Source organism: Ziziphus jujuba, chromosome 5 (assembly GCF_031755915.1).
Source record: "Ziziphus jujuba cultivar Dongzao chromosome 5, ASM3175591v1".
Taxonomy (NCBI): domain Eukaryota; kingdom Viridiplantae; phylum Streptophyta; class Magnoliopsida; order Rosales; family Rhamnaceae; genus Ziziphus; species Ziziphus jujuba.
Window position 1 is genome coordinate 6758721 of NC_083383.1, and position 17589 is coordinate 6776309.

The following is a 17589-nucleotide window of genomic DNA, read 5'->3' on the forward strand; positions in this document are numbered from 1 at the left end:
AACTTTCCACGGAAATTTCACAAAATTAACAGAGATTACAGAACTTTGCTGAAATTTGATCACATGCAGATATTTTATTCAACTATTTGGAAAATCAACGTATAAATTGAAAAATTATAGATTTTTCAACTTGTTTTTGAAGGATGAAAGAAATTAAAATAGAAGTTTAGTGAAAAATCATTTTTTAATTTATGTTTATATCATTGTAGTTAGGTCAATTTCATGTGATTCGGTAAAGAGAATATCAATTCCATCATTGCCATATTCATCCATATGATTTGATGAGGAAAAAAAGAAAAAATTCCGTAGGCAGCGTCATAAAAGAACTAAAAGAACTAGGAGGCCGTTGTTTAATTGTTTTATACATTCTCAAATCTCTATTCTGGTATGCGCCTTTTACAACAACGACAAATAAAATAAAATAAAAAAAAGGGTCCTGGTATGTGCTTTTATATGGTTTTCGTGAAGATTGTTGTCGTATATATATTTCACATCCATATCCAATTACATATACGCATGTATAATATATGTGTATGATTGGTTTTTTCACACAACTCACACAGAGTGCATACATATATTAAAAGTAGTTGGTCATTTTCATAGTACTCTGTTACTCTCATGGTCCCTGGTCGTTTGATTCAGATTGCCACAAACAATCAGTTTTGGAAGCCGTTCCTTGCTTCTCCTGCAGGGAAAGCGAAGTTAAGCTCAGACTGGCTTGAATAGTTTGAAGGGCTTGGTGGACAGTTGGTGTTCTGTGAGGCTTCAATCACTTCCATACCCTTATCATGAAGATGCATATTACCATCTAAGCTCCTACCTCTGCTGTCTTGAAGCTCACCGGTCTTTTTAAATGTATGGGAGCTAGGGTCTTTCTCGTCGAAGATTTTGAACATGACTCGGATTTTTCTAGAGATTGAGGCTTCTGAATCGAAACTTATCAAGATTTGCCTATGCTTGTAAAGGAAAGTACAAACACATATTACAAGAGCTGACAGAGAAGCAATCCCGGCAATAAGGAATAAACCCCAGACACTATTAAGACCAAGACTAAAGGAATCCTCTGTGCTTGAACAATTGTTTTTCGCAAACCAGACGTCTTCAATTTCCTTCATTTTCTTTCCCTCAGTAATGTTTAGGATTGCCCTTGAGATTTCACCTATTAGAGGAGAGCCTCTGGGGAAGGCCTGCAAATCATTAATCAAACAAAATTTTTTATCACATTAACATATACATTCATGCATATATATATATATATATTTGTATATAGAGGGTGAAAGAGAAAATCTTACAAAACCAAACCCATCAGTCTTATAAGTTGGTCCAACTAAGGTAAAGTTTGAGCAATGTTGAGCAACGAAAAGCCTGAGGTAAGGGCTCTCATCAAAAGCAGCAGAAATTTCACCATTTGCAAAAAGTTGTTCCAAGTGTTGCAAGGAATTATATTCCACAAGGTTTTCTTCTTTGAACTTCAATCCTTCTATCATCCATCTAACGAAAGAGTATTTTGGATGCCCAACTTTTTCACCATTCTTTAAGAGCTCATTTACATCAGTAAGACTGGGTCGGAGTTGTTCAACCGTTAAGAGTGATGTTAGATTGGCTGTGTAACTTTGAGTCAATATGGTAACCACAAAACACCAAATGAGCACCACAAACCTTGCCAAGTTGCTCAGAATTCTCTCACCTGTGAATGCATGTATTATTCGTTAATTAACACAGATTCATGGCAACCTTATGGTGGCGTTATATCGAGTAAAATTTAGAAGGCTGAGGAAATTTACGATGAACAAGCATTGTGGTGGACAAGGCGAACGAGAAACTGGTTCCAATCTGATGCGAAGGAGGACCACGGAAATCGTCATTGTTTCGGTGCTCAAGAACCCAGACCACAAATCCAATGAAAACAAGAAAGCAACCGGTTGTCACCCAAAGGTCCCAAGTCAAAGGCTTCAAGAACACCCAAGCGTTCTTTATTTTCTTGCCTTTGGTTGGCACTATCATTGTCACCTCAGAATCTGTATATGGCAATGTAAAATCAACATAATTGGACCTGTTGGCTGTAATAGTTATATCTCCCACTGCCCCATCATAGTTCTGTCAAAAAAAAGAAAAAAAGAAAAAATAGTAATTAATCCACCAATATAAAATACTTCTGTCAAATTTTATGTTCGAAAAATACCGTGAAAAAGAAAAAGAGATATAATTGATTACCCCAAGATAAACTTGATAGATCAAATCATTGTTAGTGCCAGCTCGTTTACCATTAGGCTTTGAAAAGGGAATGAAATCGTAGATTACAGGATATGGCATCGCATCCATTACAGCTTTGAAGACTTCTATACAGAAACCAGTGAATTCAGGTTTGTTCCTACTTGAATCATTTACCACTTGAACAAACGAACTGATATTATCTTTCACCGTAACCGCTAATCTCAGCTTCTTCCCAAAAGTCGTTGGATATTTTGTATATCCCATGGGCTGAGAGGTAGTATCTCCAGGCCATATTATAGGTCCTAAATTAGACTTAGAAGTTGAATACGTGCTTGTGGAATTCAATTTTCTAGTAAGTCCATTATTGGGTGTCCAAAATCCAACCGATCTTATTCCATGACCATGTACATTCACTATTTGCAAAGTTGATGATTGAAGTTGCCCATTCACAAAACTGAAATCTCCAGCTAGCCCTCTAAATCTTGTTGTGGACAGTGCTTCACTAAGTTTTGGACCATTTTCTGAGACCCCAATATTGTCAAGATCTGTCAAGCCACCGGAAGCATTCAATTTTCGAAAGCCAAGGCCTTTACCTCCAACCTTTTCGACGGCCATGGCTAATGCAAAAGCAGCGTCATAAGCCCATAGCCCAAAAACATTAAGTTGTGCATCAACCATGGTTGGATTTTCTTGCAAGAATTGCCTTTTCCATCGTACCCTGAAATTTTCCAGCTCCTCTGTTTTGGGCTCATGAGTCTTTATACCAATAACTCCTTGCATAGAATTGATAACTGAAGCGTTCGGCGAAGTTAATAGGTCAGTCAAACTAGTCGTCATGATCCAAACATAGCCTTCATTCATCATCCCAATCTCTGCCGCTTTGGTGAAGAGGCGAGAACCAAGAGAGGTCGGCGAGAGGTGCAATATGAAAACTCTGCTCTGCATTGACATCAACTTGTAGAGCTCTGTATCAATTTGGTCGTCTGTGGCTGCCGGAGGAATGGCACTCCGGTAGGGGATTCGGACACGTGCTTGTTGCAAGGCGTCGACAAGGGAAGGCATTAGTTCCCGGCCAAAGTCGTTGTCGACGTAGATGGGCACGGCTTCTCTCCATCCAAAAGCTTCAAGTATAGCACTAATGGCTTTGGCTTGATATGAGTCGCTTTGTGCTGCTTGGAAAAAGTAGGAACTTCTATGCGAGGCTAATGAAGGGCTTGTAGCTGAAAACGATACAACTGGAACCTTTGCTTTATCTCCAAGATCGATTACGAAGTTTGCCTGCATTGAACTCTGTGGCCCTATGATTGCTTGCACTTCCACATTTTTTATGAGGTGCAGAGCTGTTTTCACAGGGAAGTTGCATCAGTATGTGTTTATATAATTAGATTAACTCTAAACTAATTTCTTGGTAAAATTTGAAAGGTTATATATGCAGACATATATATGTATGTGTATATTTATAAACATATATATATATATATATATATATTTTCCCCCTCTTTGTTTCCTTCTAAAATCCAATATAACGATCCATTATGTTTCAACTAACATTGAAGTAGCTGGATTGCAAATATATAAGGATAGGAAGTAGATGTAGCTTAGCATCTATAAACAAAACAAAAACAAATAAACTAAATTAGGACTTTTTTCTTTTTCCAACAATCAAAGGACTCATTCAATGGCCATCAGTCACAGAAGCTAGAGGTAGAAAAATGCTATTTATCATGCTTATAATTAAAAATTCATAATAACTTCGATTTATCACATAAATTATAATTTTTAATCAAAAAACGTAGATTATATTAGTAGCATAGAAAAATTTTATTTATCACTGCTACGAGGAATGTTAATTTTAATAGGCTATTTGTGATCACATATAAATCATTTATTTTTTAAAAAATAAAATTTTATTTAAACAAAATAATAATAATAACGGGGAAGGACGACTTGGTTTATTGGACATTGTGAAGTCCAGCCGCACCAACCAACCGCACCAACCACACAACCTCACCAACCACAGCCTCACCAACCACAGCCACCATTGTTGACAGCCACCATTGTTGATCAACAATTGTGGGCTAAGATGTTGAAAAGTGTGGCCTTGTAAGCCTATAAATAGGCTCCTTACCATTTCATGAAAACCAAGCCAAGAGAGCAAGAGAAAACTCCAAGAGAGAGAGTTGTTTAAGTTCCAGAGAGAACTTAAGAGAAGAGTGAGCAATTCCAGAGAGAATTGGAGAGTGAAGAGAGAGGTTCCAAGAGAGAATCCTCCATGAGAGAAGTTTTTATTTTTGTATTCTATTTTTAAGAGATTAATAGAATTCTTTTATTTTCTTCTCATATTTCTTCTCTAAAGTGGTCAGAGAACCACAACAAGTGGTATCAGAGCTCCTGGTTGAGAGCTTGGGTCCAAAATTTGAAGAAACAAAGCCATTGTTCTTCAAGTTGGTGTTTCGGAAAGTTGTTCAAATAATTAATTTGACAATCCCAGGTGAAAGTACCCGACGAGAGGAGAACAACGAAGTTCGCCGGAGAGAAAACGAACGTCCCACGCGCCCGCACGCGCCGCCTGAAATTTTTCTGCAACTGTTCACGCGCCCACGCGCCGCACGCGCCGTCTGGAGGTTGAAGACGACCACGTCATCAGCCACGTCAGCAGCCACGTCAGCACACCTGCCACGTCATCTGCCACGCCAGCCGACACGTCATCTGCCACGTGTCGCCACGTCATCTGCCACGTGGTGCCACGTCAGCACCATCGGCCACGTCAGCAATATTTTCTGAAATTACGGAAAAGCCCCTGAAGTTTCGGAAATTACGGAACAGCCCTGAATTATTGGAAATTACAGAGTGACCCCTGTAGTTTTCTGAAATTACGGTGAAGCCCCTGAACTATTGGAAATTACAGATTGACCCCTGAAGTTTCTGTATTTGCAGGTTGACCCAGAAATTTTGTGAAATTACAGTTTTGCCCCAAAATTTCTGGTAATTATATTTTGACCCCGGAAGAGTCAAGTCCACCATTTTCGGCCGTTCCGGACGCAACGGTTAACTCCGTTTTGCCAAATTCAGCTCCAATTTTGGTCAAGCCATAATGTCAATGGAAGAATCATCTTCGGGAGCTATGGTTAAGCTCACTGCCACAAATTATACACTTTGGAGACCTCGGATGGAAGATCTCCTCAATTGTAAGGATCTGTTTGATCCTATAGAAGCTAAAGGCGAAAACCCCGATCCCAGCAAAGTAGCAGAATGGAAGAAATTAAACAAGAAAACGATCGGTCAGATCAGGCAATGGATCGACCACAGTGTCTTCCATCATGTAGCGAAGGAAACGGATGCATATGCCCTCTGGACAAAATTGGAGGACATGTACCAGGCCAAGATTGCTCGGAACAAAGCCCTGTTGCTTAAGCGATTGGTACATCTAACATTACAGAGTGGAACTTCTGTAGCCGAGCATACCAGTGAGTTCCAGAGCTTGGTAAATCAACTATCTGCTGTGGATTACCAACTAGGGGATGAGGATCAGGCCCTCCTACTTCTAAGCTCTCTTCCAGACAGTTGGGAGACATTGGTAGTCTCTCTCAGCAATTCGGCCCCGAATGGCAAACTTACTCTGTCTATGGTTAAGGATGCCCTATTTAATGAAGAGGCCAGGAGAAAGGACATTGGCATGGATCAGTCACATGCCCTCGTCACAGAGAGAGGAAGACAGCAAAGAGGTGGTCGAGATAGGGGGAGAGGCAGGAGCAAGAGCAGAGGCAGATCTACAGATGGTAGAAAATCATCGTATAAGTGCTATCATTGTGGCCTGGAGGGTCACATGAAGAAGAACTGCAGAAAGTTGTTGAGAGAGCAGAGACTCCAAGGTAATCAGCCGAAGAAGGATGGAGAGACACTAGTCACTTGTACAGGAGAAGTGGCGCTCTGCTCCACCGAAGAAGAGACATGCCTTCATATATCAACCCAAGATGTTGAGTGGGTAGTCGATACTGCAGCATCCTACCATGTCACTCCACACAGAGATTTCTTTAAAACGTACAAAGCAGGAGACTTTGGTACAGTAAAGATGGGAAATTCCAGTTTCGCAAAGATTATGGGAACTGGTGATATTCAGATAAAAACGAATGTTGGTTGTACAATCACTTTGAAGGATGTCCGTCATGTTCCAGATCTTCGGCTTAATCTACTTTCGGGAGTAGCTTTAGACAAGCAAGGCTATGACAACTACTTCAGCAAAGGCACATGGAAAATGACGAAAGGTGCCATAGTTGTTGCCCGAGGACATATTTGTGGAACGTTGTACAAGACTCATGTGAAGATATGTGCAGACAGCCTCAATATTGCAGAAGGAGAGGCGTCTCAAAATCTGTGGCACCAGAGACTCGGTCACATGAGTGAAAAAGGATTGACCACTTTGGCAAGGAAGAAGCTTATCACTGTTTGCAAGGATGCTGCGCTAGATCCTTGTAATCACTGCTTGTTTGGTAAGCAACATAGAGTCTCCTTCAGTTTCTCTGCATCGAGAAAATCAGAGTTGCTTAGTCTGGTGCACTCTGATGTTTGTGGTCCCATGGAGGTGGAATCATTAGGTGGCAACAAGTATTTCCTGACCTTCATTGATGATGCTTCACGGAAGGTGTGGGTATATTTCTTGAAGACAAAGGACCAGGTACTGGATTACTTCAAACTGTTTCATACCATGGTAGAGCGTGAAACAGGAAAGAAGCTGAAATGTCTCCGCTCAGATAATGGAGGCGAATATACTTCCAAGGAGTTCGATGCCTACTGCAGAAGACACGGCATTCGACATGAGAAGACGGTCCCTCGCACCCCACAACATAATGGAATAGCAGAAAGAATGAACCGAACCATTATGGAAAAGGTCAGAAGTATGCTCAGTATGGCTAAGCTGCCAAAGCCATTCTGGGGAGAAGCTGTTCGTGCCGCCTGTTACTTAATCAACAGATCACCGTCAGTACCGTTGAATTTTGAAATTCCGGAGAAAGTGTGGTCGGGTAAGATTCCCTCCTACTCTCATTTAAGAGTGTTTGGTTGTATAGCTTATGTACATGTATCCAAGGAGCTCAGACAGAAGCTCGATGCAAGATCTACTCCATGCATCTTTATAGGATATGGAGACGAAGAATTTGGATACAGGTTATGGGACCCGAAAACCAAGAAGGTTATTAGAAGCAGGGATGTAGTATTCCAAGAAAACCAGAAAATGGAAGACATTGAAAAGCCCAGAATGTCTCCTAATTATAGTTCTAGTGCCGAGAATTTTTGTCCTAATCCAGCACCAGCACAAATAGCCACAGAGGATAATGAGGTGCATGAAGATATACCAGAAGCAGACCAGGAGGAAGAAGGGGATAATGAGCAGGGGGAGACTCAATCCTCTCAAGCAGCTGCAGGGCCATCACAGCGGTCAGATGATGGTACACCTCCTGAAACCAGTGGTTTACAAGTTCGGAGATCTGAGCGAGGCCGAATTCCATCAAAGAGATTTCCAGAATCTGAGTATATTCTGCTTACTGAAGAAGGGGAGCCAGAGAGTTTCCAGGAAGCTGTTTCTCTTCAAGAGAAGGAAAAGTGGCTGCAAGCAATGCAAGATGAGATGGAATCCTTGCAGAAAAATCATACTTATGAGTTGGTTAAGCTTCCAACAGGAAAGAAGGCACTAAAGAATAAATGGGTGTTCAAGCTCAAGAAAGATGGCAGCGGAAAGGTGGTGAAACACAAAGCCCGAATGGTGGTCAAAGGATTTCTTCAGAAGAAAGGAATTGACTTTGATGAGATTTTTTCACCAGTGGTAAAAATGACTTCAATTCGAGTCATTTTTGGTTTAGTAGCAAGTCTAAACCTAGAGCTTGAGCAGATGGATGTGAAGACAGCATTTCTTCACGGTGATTTACATGAAGAAATCTACATGGAGCAGCCAGAAGGATTTGAGGTTTCAGGGAAAGAAAACCTCGTATGCAAGCTAAAGAAGAGCTTGTATGGCCTCAAGCAAGCACCAAGACAATGGTATAAGAAGTTTGACTCGTTTATGGTGAGTCAAGGCTATAAAAGGACTGCAGCAGACCAGTGTGTTTACATTCAAAAATTTTCAGGTGGAAACTTCATTGCACTTTTGCTATATGTGGACGACATGTTGATCGTTGGACAAGATGCAATGAAGATTAGTAAGCTGAAGAAAGAATTGTCTAAGTCTTTTGATATGAAAGACTTAGGACCAGCTCAACAAATTTTGGGAATGCAAATAATCCGAGACAGGAAGAAGAGAAGGTTATGGCTATCTCAAGAGAAGTATGTTGAACGGGTGATAAAGAGATTCAACATGGATAAAGCCAAACCGGTCAGCATTCCACTTGCAAATCATTTTAAGTTGAGTAAGAGAATGTGCCCCTCATCCAAAGAAGAGATAGAGGAGATGGCTTCAGTACCATATTCTTCAGCGGTAGGAAGTCTGATGTATGCAATGGTGTGTACCAGACCAGACATTGCTCATGCAGTAGGTGTTGTGAGCAGATTTCTTTCAAATCCTGGAAAGAAACACTGGGAAGCAGTCAAATGGATTCTCAGGTATCTTAAAGGTACATCGAAGCTGTGCTTGTGCTACGGGGGAGGTGACCCAATCTTAGAAGGCTATACAGATGCAGATATGGCCGGAGACCCTGATAATAGAAAGTCTACATCAGGTTATCTCTACACTTTTGCAGGGGGAGCTGTGTCATGGCAGTCAAGATTGCAGAAGTGTGTTGCTTTATCCACTACTGAAGCAGAGTACATTGCCGCAGCGGAAGCGGGTAAGGAAATGTTGTGGTTAAAGCGTTTTCTCACAGAATTGGGCATCAAGCAAGAAGACTACAAGATACATTGTGATAATCAAAGTGCCATGGATTTGAGCAAAAACTCAATGTATCATTCCCGTACAAAGCACATTGACATTCGCTATCATTGGATACGCGAAGTAATAGGTCAACAGTTGCTGAAACTGTTGAAGATTCACACAAAAGAGAATCCAGCAGATATGCTAACAAAAGTTGTTGCTCAAGAGAAGCTGAAGCTATGCAGAGACATAGCTGGAATAGATGGCAGATGACCATCAGTTTTAAATGCGACTGGAGGGGGAGAATTGTGAAGTCCAGCCGCACCAACCAACCGCACCAACCACACAACCTCACCAACCACAGCCTCACCAACCACAGCCACCATTGTTGACAGCCACCATTGTTGATCAACAATTGTGGGCTAAGATGTTGAAAAGTGTGGCCTTGTAAGCCTATAAATAGGCTCCTTACCATTTCATGAAAACCAAGCCAAGAGAGCAAGAGAAAACTCCAAGAGAGAGAGTTGTTTAAGTTCCAGAGAGAACTTAAGAGAAGAGTGAGCAATTCCAGAGAGAATTGGAGAGTGAAGAGAGAGGTTCCAAGAGAGAATCCTCCATGAGAGAAGTTTTTATTTTTGTATTCTATTTTTAAGAGATTAATAGAATTCTTTTATTTTCTTCTCATATTTCTTCTCTAAAGTGGTCAGAGAACCACAACAGACATCACTATCTGGAATAGTCATGCCAGTCACTTTAGTGCATTTACCAAAATAGGCTATCTTCTTGGGGCCAAGTCAAGAGTCAAGATAACAATGTTATTGACTTTCATAGAGACTCCTATGAATTTTTCTTATTATTCAAGAAATAATAAAACGTAACGTAGGGTTTCAAAGTCTGAGACTGGCAGGGATGTGAACATTGTTTTCGGGGTTTTGGATTTTCAGTGTCCTATCATAAGCCAACGAACCATTTTCGAGGGATTTGTGGATGATTTATTGATTCTAGCCACCAAAAAACGAAAAAAAAAAAAAAAAAAGAAAAGAGAAAAAAAAGGAAAAAAAAAAAGGAGGAGATCGAGGGTCATATTTCAAATTAAAATCTACATGAAACTAGAAACGATGCAACAAACAAAACAGAACGAACTTTTCTGTTTATATGTAATGGAGTTGTTGATCTAATTAATTAATTATAATCTCTAAAAAGTGAAGAGATAGAAAGAGAGAAAAACCTGCAAAAGCTGCATGAACGACGTCTGTGTTGGTGTCGTTGATATGGAGGAAGAGTCTGGTTTTGTATTGAGGATGGGAGCTATAGAAGTCAGAAAGGGCCATGTTGAGGCAGCTTAGCCCAACTTTCCCAACCCATGAATCCATGTTCACAATCGTACCTATGTTTATCGGAATTTTCATCGTCGAGCTTTCCTCTGTGGCCAAGCAAATCCTCATGCACACAATCAATGAAACCACCAGACGGACAAAGTATGGTTTTTCTGCTGGCTTCTTCTTCGCCATGTTTAGAATCAATTTTTGAGGAACAGTATATGAGTCAGAAGACCATCGCTTATTAATAGCTAGCTAGGCCTAGGATGAATGAAGACATACAGTGTCTTTTTATTTGGCAAATGCTAAATGTACATATATAAGCGTCCTTTGTTTTGAAAGTAAGTACACGACACCTTTATTGCTGTGGTTAAAGGAAATTTCTCATGCCAACCCAAAAAAATAAATAAAAAATAAAAAATAGTGTCAGACACAAACATTTTGGTATACAGTGAAATAAATATGAATGCGAAGACTATATGTATATCTTTATTTTCCAAATTACCAATACATGTTAAGTCCTAAAAACAGAAAATTTTGTAAATATTATGTTTTAAGGTAAAATAGCTATTAAATTTTAACAACTTTCAAATATAATTTTAAGAAATTTAATAAAAATTTCTGAAAAATTCAATAGAAATAAAAGAAAACATGAGTGTCGAAATTGATTATGGAGAACTCGAAATTATGTATGATTACAATTATTATATATTACATATAAACAAAAATAAATATAGTAATTGAATTTTATTTATTTATTTTTAACCACCAGCTATCTGTCTAAGGAGCTACATATATTATTGGTCTCTCTTAAATTGGGAAAAGTAAGTTAATTGATCGAACACTAATACTAGTGTCCAAGTTGTTTGACCATTACGATTGAAATCATGATCATGCATCATGCTCTTGGAAGACAAACATTGATAGATTCTCTGTGGTACTGTTGTACGGATAGGCTGATGGACTTGGGAAAGTAAGCTCATGACCAACATCAACGCTTGATAAATTAATAATCTCCATCGCTGCTTCATCACCATTTGGACTATCAACAATCGAACCATGACCATGACCAGGCTGAGGAGAAACTGACCCACCAACGTTTGATCGATCAGTATGGTACGAATACCATGATGGACTTGGTGGGCAATTTGTGTTGGGAGAGGATCCACCAACCACACTTTTCTCTTGGGCTTCGTTTCTTTTGTAAGTATGGGAGTTAAGGTCCCTTTGGTTGAAGATTCCAAAAATGAGTTGGATCCTTTTCCACATGGAGGCACCTAGATCAGGTCCAGAGCCACTCAAGAAATGCCTATTCTCGTGAAGGAACGTTGCTGCAAATATAAGGAGAGCTAGTGAGGAAACAACACCAGCTATGAGAAAGAGACCCCAAAAGCTATCAAGCCCAAGACTTTGAGAAGAAATCACGTCACGGTCGCTAGGGTCTGGACAACCACTTTCTGCCTTGAACCATTTATTTTCGATTTCCCTAATCCTGTTTCCCTCTGTTACTTTTAGTATTGCCCTTGAAATATCACCAACAAGAGGGGAATCCTTTGGGAAGGCCTGCAATATTGTATACACGTATATGAAAATTCTTTTATCCACGGTTTGATTTATCATCTTATTACAGGTAATAGGATTGCAATAGACGACCTATAATCGTATGTAAAATTAAATGGAAGTTAAACAAAATGAGAAAATATGTATGGGTGAGAGAGAGAGCTTACAAAGCCAAACCCATTTGCTTTAAATGTTGGCTCAACCATGGTGTACTTGGAGCAATATCTTGCAAGAAAAGGTTTCAAAGAGGGCCTTTCATCAAACGCAGCAACTATACCATCATTTCCACTCTTATTTGCAAAAAGTTCATCTAATTGTTCTGGAGAGTTATAAGTCTTGAGATTGTTATCTTCGAAACCCAGTTGTTTTAGAATTCCATGAACAAAAGATCCTTTTAGATACCCAACGTTCTGCCTATTCTTAAGGATCTGGTTGACATCATTAACGGCAGGTTGGAGCTGTCGTACAGTTAGGAGTGAAGTCAAGCTGGCTGTATAACTCTGAGTGAGAATAAGCACCACAAAGCACCACACTATCACCACGAACCTAGCCAGGTTGCTAACTACTCGCTCCTCTTTTGCATACATAACGGGACCACCAAAACAAATTAGAGTTCGAGTAAATAATGAAATTTATTACCCAAAAATATATTTCAAATTATTGCAACATGTCGACCTTAAGACCAAATGTTCTTCTAAATGCGGTAGACTTTGAATATGTCTCTTTTTTTTTTTTCTCTTTTTTTTAATTTTCCATTGACTACATTTTTTAAAAAAAATATTTTGTTGACTAACAACTTAAGGAAATAATAATAAAAAAGACCGAGTCATCGAAATTTTGGATTTTAAAAAATTTATATATATATGCATAAAAATAAACAAATAAACAGCTATTTAATATATAATAAGGTTTTCAAAGGGTTTTTTCAAGAGTGGTTAAGCTGATGAGAAAAAAAATAAAAATAAAAGCTGTCAAGGCATGGGATTTTGTATTGCCTTTCCCCTGTTTCTATTTTTCCCACCCCTTATAGAATTTCACCCTCATATTAAAAAGGAGTAATTCTTTTACACGTACATTTAGATATGGTATCGTATTATCAGTGGACTAGAAAAATGATACCAAAAAATGATAGAAGATCCATATTTATTATGTGTAGTAGACGGTAAATTTTTAAAGGCTTTGTTAGACATAATTTAGAAAATATTTAGAAATAATTCTGATAAAAAATTAAAAATAATTTTTATTAAGAAAAAATCTATTTTAAAAAAAAAAATTTGATTAAGTGTTCATTAAATAAATATGATCATGCTATATATATAACAAGTCCTTTCCACTTCTTACATAGATAGCAATTAAGAGAACTATCAGAGACGATCTTAATGCCTACTTTGTACTCTTGGCTTGTATAGCGTATTTTTATATGATTGAATGTAAAAAAAAAAAAACATTAATTGTAAGTCATGTAAATAATTTTTTTTAAGGGTAGTAATTAACTTACTGTGTGCAAAAACCATAGTTGAGAAGGAGAACCAGAAGCTTGTACCAATTTGATGATGTGGAGGCCCTCTAAAGTCTTCATTGATCCGATGTTCAAGAACCCAAACGGCAAAACCAATGAAAATAAAGAAAAAACCGGTTGTCGCCCAAAGGTCCCAAGTGAGAGGCTTCAAGAAAACCCATGCATCTTTTCTTCTAACGTCTTTGATTGGCACCACCATTGACACCCCTGATTCTGTGTAAGGCAATGTAAAATCCACGTATAATGACCTGTTTGCTCGAATCGTTATGTCCCCAACCGCCGCATCCAAGTTCTGTTCCAAGTGTAAATCCTTATCAACTCTGCAACTATAATTAACTAATTATAATAAGCTGACAATCTGAAATGGAAAAAAGGGAGTAGTTTTAATCACTACCTGGAGAAATACTTGATAGACAAAATCATTATAAGTGCCAGAGCTTGTGCCATTTGGCATTGCAAAGGGAATGAAGTCGTAGGGAACAAGGTAAGGTAGTTCATCCAACACAGCCTTAAATACATCTATGCTGTATCCAGTGACTTCCTTGGTTTTATTAGTACTTGTATCAAATGTCACATTCACAAATTCACGAAACCCATCCTTCACTGGAACTCCTATTCGCAACTTTTCCCCTTTTGTTGCAATTTCCCATCCTCTTGGAACATATGTAGAATCTCCAGGCCATATAATAGGTCCAAGGCTGGTATTCGAAGTGGAATATTTTGTACTATTTTGTGTTTCATCCAAGATTCTTCTGCTGAGTCCATTTCTCTGTGTCCAAAACCCTATCCTTCTTTCTCCCCTGCCATTCACGTTAAGTATCTCGAAAATTGATGACTGTAATTGCCCATCAACAAGCCTGAAATCACCTGCAAGGCCCTTGAACTTCAGATTCTTTAATGCTCGGGCAAGTTCAGGACCGTTCTGATTTATCCCAATTGTTTCCAAGTCAATACTGGAACTACCCGAAACGTTCACATGCTTAAAGCTGAAGTTTCCACCACCACTACCAATCTCCTCAACGGCCATAGCCAATGCAAAAGCAGAGTCATAAGCCCACAGCCCAGAAACATCCAATTCAGCATTGAGGATGGATGGGTTATCATGTCGAAATTGTGTTTTCCATCTAATACTAAAATTTTCGAGCTCTTTGGTATTGGCAACATAAGTCCTGACACCCAATACACCTTGCATGGAATCAATCACTGAGGAATTGAACGAATCTATCAAATTAGTTATCCCATCTGTCATGATCCAAACATAACCTTTATCCATCATCCCAATCTCTTTAGCTTTTATAAAGAGCCGAGAACCAAGAGTAGGCGACATATGGACAATGAACACTCTTGTCTGCATTGTCATTAGTTTATAGAGCTCAGCAGCAATTTGGTCATCGGTGGCTTTTAGAGGAATGAGACTCCGGTAGGGGACGCGGGCATCGACTTGTTGCAAGGCATCGGTCAGGTAAGGAATTATTCCATCCCCGAATTCATTGTCCACGTAGATGGGGACCACTTCTCTCCATCCGAAGGCTTGAACTATAGCGCCGATGGCTTTCACTTGAGATGAGTCGTTTTTAGCTACTCGGATGAAGTACGGACTCATGAGGGATGTCAGAGTTGGGCTTGTTGCAGAAAATGATAAGATGGGCACATGAGCTTTGTCTCCCAGATCAATTACGAAGTTGGCCAGCGTTGAATATTCTGGCCCTACGATGGTTTGCACTTCAACATTCTTTATTAGGTCTAGAGCTGTCATTAACAGAATATTAGATTCCTGTTAAATTTCAAACACTTTTGTCGCAAAACAGAGGAGTTGTAGTAGTTTAATTCTTTTGTATTATTAAAGAGGAATATATATTTTGGCTGAAAAAAGATTAGTAATTAACTTTTGTTTTATTTGTTATATGGTAATTCGAAGTCAAACCTATATTCTCTGTACATGTAAAAAGCATAAGCGCGTAACCGTGTAGCAAAGGGAAATTGTTACACAGCACATGAAAGTCTCTTGGATGTTCAATTACGTCAACAACAAAGAATTCACGATATAAAAGACAACTTGCAAGAGAAACAGGACAATTTATGAAGACTTTTGGTCAACTAATTTAGTAATCCAAATAGCCTTCTATTTCTATGAAGGTATGACCATTCAAACATTCCTTTTTCTAATTCATCTTGACTCTGTCTATGTACATTAAATGAACCAAACCTAGGATTCGTGACATTAACTTGTAAATAAAATGGTATACTTAGTCTTACTCATCATACACTATATCACAAATAAAAAATGTAGGAATTGACCATCATATTGTCAATTCTACATTAATCAAGTGTCGAAGAATAATACCATTGGAGACAGAGAAAATGACTGACTAGTGATTATGGAGATCAAAAAAATAAATGAAAACTAAACTTTGGAAATTTAATTAGAGAGGATAATTAATGAACAAATTGCTCGTCACTCGTAAGAGGTCGAGTCGTAAATTACAAAGCAGCTGTTAGTTTAGAGAAAGAGAAAAAAAATACAAAAAAAAAATATATATATATATATATATATATGTATATCATGGTGGACAAGAAGAGCAAATAACCTGCAACAGCAGCAGCAACACCATCACCATTGGAGTTCCTTGTGTGGAGGAGCAGGCGAGTTTTGTAGTAAGAATGAGAGGCATAGAAGTCGGAGAGGGCCATGTTGAAACAGCTAAATCTCATCTTCCCAATCCATGTGTCTAAATTGAGAATTACACCCACCTTTACTGGGGTTATATTCGTCCTGTTTTCTGCCAAGACCACCAAGAATCTCGGTGAAACAAACAGGACCAGAAACAGAGAAAATACAAGGTGTTTTATGAACATGTTTGTTTGAGTCTCTTGGGAGGGTTTTGGAATTCTTGGCATGCATTAAAGTTGGCGAGCAAAGGAGGGTTTTGGAACTCTTAGCATGCATTAAAGTTGGCGAGCAAACTTACTATTAATAAGAAATAGGGTATGTGGCTGGTTACGGAAAGTAAGAAACAAACATAATATTAAAAGACGACTAGACGAGGCAAAACGCGTTGAAAGTGACTTCCCATGTGTAGACTATAGATCATTACAGTAAAAGAACATTAGTTAACAAAAATTTAAGTAGCGTTTTCGACAAGTTGTGGGGAATTCCCATGCTCTATTTAAATAAAGGTGTTATGCTGTGGCACAATCAGCCGTATTCTTTGACAATTGATATTACTGCTTAAATATGTATAATATATCCTATATCCTTTCTTATATATGTTTTCACTACCTTCTGGCCAGCCAAGGATACATTTTTTTTTTTTTCTTCCCCCTCTTTTAACTATCATTTTTTCAGGTACGGTAATGGCAATACCCACACTACTCCCATAAGGTTCTAAGTTTAGTTAGGATTTGCAAAAGATTTTAGTTAGCCGTGATGGAAACCTCAATCCGAATTATACAATTAACATTGTTACATCTCAAATTTTATTGGATCGAGACATTGCATCTTAAATTATTATTATTATTATTATTTTTAATATTTTGCAGTTGAACATACACATTTATTGCAATTTTGTTTTAGTTTTCAAAATAATATTATTGAATTTATTAAATTTATTTATTAAATGATATAACAGAAAATGATGTAGTAATATTTAATTAGTCTATTTTTTTTAATTCACTTATTTATTTAAAAAAAAAATTCATCTAAATTTTTTTACATTTACATTAATTTCAATTTAATTTATCAAATTTTAAAAATTACAACTGATGCTTTTTTAGAAATATAGATTATTTTAAAAGGTGTGAATAAAATAATAAAAAAATAAAAATTGTTTAAAACCTAAACCAAGATAAATGATATTTTTAAAACTTGAAAAACTAAATTAAAATCAATACAAACCAAGAGAATTTAAATAAAATTGTACTATATATTTAAATAATCACTTATTTATATTTAAATTATATAAATATATTAACTAATAATACTTAAATATATATCATTTATTAAATAAATTTGTTGAATGTTCGTTGTGTTTTAGGGCTGCTACCGCTCTTAAAAACCCATATGGAAGCTTCTGAAAGTCTAAATGAAATTGGTCACCCCCACATCACATGATGATTGTACAGGTGTCATGGACTCATTT

At 37.9% G+C, this 17589-nt stretch overlaps 2 protein-coding genes across 2 annotated transcripts; both read right to left on the reverse strand.

Moving 5' to 3' along the window:
- Positions 1 to 466: 466 nt before the first annotated feature.
- Positions 467 to 10646, reverse strand: LOC107420153 (glutamate receptor 2.8). Its single transcript, XM_016029042.4, has 5 exons — positions 10281 to 10646; positions 2215 to 3554; positions 1785 to 2097; positions 1293 to 1687; positions 467 to 1187 (listed from the first exon to the last, which is right to left on the reverse strand). The coding sequence occupies exons 1-5, from the start codon at positions 10561 to 10563 to the stop codon at positions 657 to 659; spliced, it is 2862 nt and encodes a 953-aa protein (XP_015884528.3). The 5' UTR covers positions 10564 to 10646; the 3' UTR covers positions 467 to 656.
- Positions 10647 to 11036: 390 nt separating this feature from the next.
- On the reverse strand, positions 11037 to 16394 carry LOC107408188 (glutamate receptor 2.9). The gene is made up of 5 exons (XM_048475313.2): positions 16039 to 16394; positions 13845 to 15199; positions 13430 to 13742; positions 12099 to 12505; positions 11037 to 11934 (listed from the first exon to the last, which is right to left on the reverse strand). The coding sequence occupies exons 1-5, from the start codon at positions 16346 to 16348 to the stop codon at positions 11263 to 11265; spliced, it is 3057 nt and encodes a 1018-aa protein (XP_048331270.2). The 5' UTR covers positions 16349 to 16394; the 3' UTR covers positions 11037 to 11262.
- Between the last annotated feature and the right edge of the window lie 1195 nt (positions 16395 to 17589).

Bases quoted from the DNA above. Each gene is read 5' to 3' on its own strand.
- LOC107420153 (XM_016029042.4), bottom strand. From the start codon at position 10,563: ATGGCGAAGAAGAAGCCAGCAGAAAAACCATACTTTGTCCGTCTGGTG. The intron at 3,555-10,280 runs GTTTTTCTCTCT...CTGTGAAAACAG, and splicing joins CGTTCATGCAGCTTTTGCAG to CTCTGCACCTCATAAAAAAT. The intron at 2,098-2,214 runs GTAATCAATTAT...TTTTTTTGACAG, and splicing joins TCTATCAAGTTTATCTTGGG to AACTATGATGGGGCAGTGGG.
- LOC107408188 (XM_048475313.2), bottom strand. From the start codon at position 16,348: ATGCCAAGAATTCCAAAACCCTCCCAAGAGACTCAAACAAACATGTTC. The intron at 15,200-16,038 runs GTTATTTGCTCT...TGTTAATGACAG, and splicing joins TGTTGCTGCTGCTGTTGCAG to CTCTAGACCTAATAAAGAAT. The intron at 12,506-13,429 runs GTAAGTTAATTA...TGTATGCAAAAG, and splicing joins AACTATGGTTTTTGCACACA to AGGAGCGAGTAGTTAGCAAC.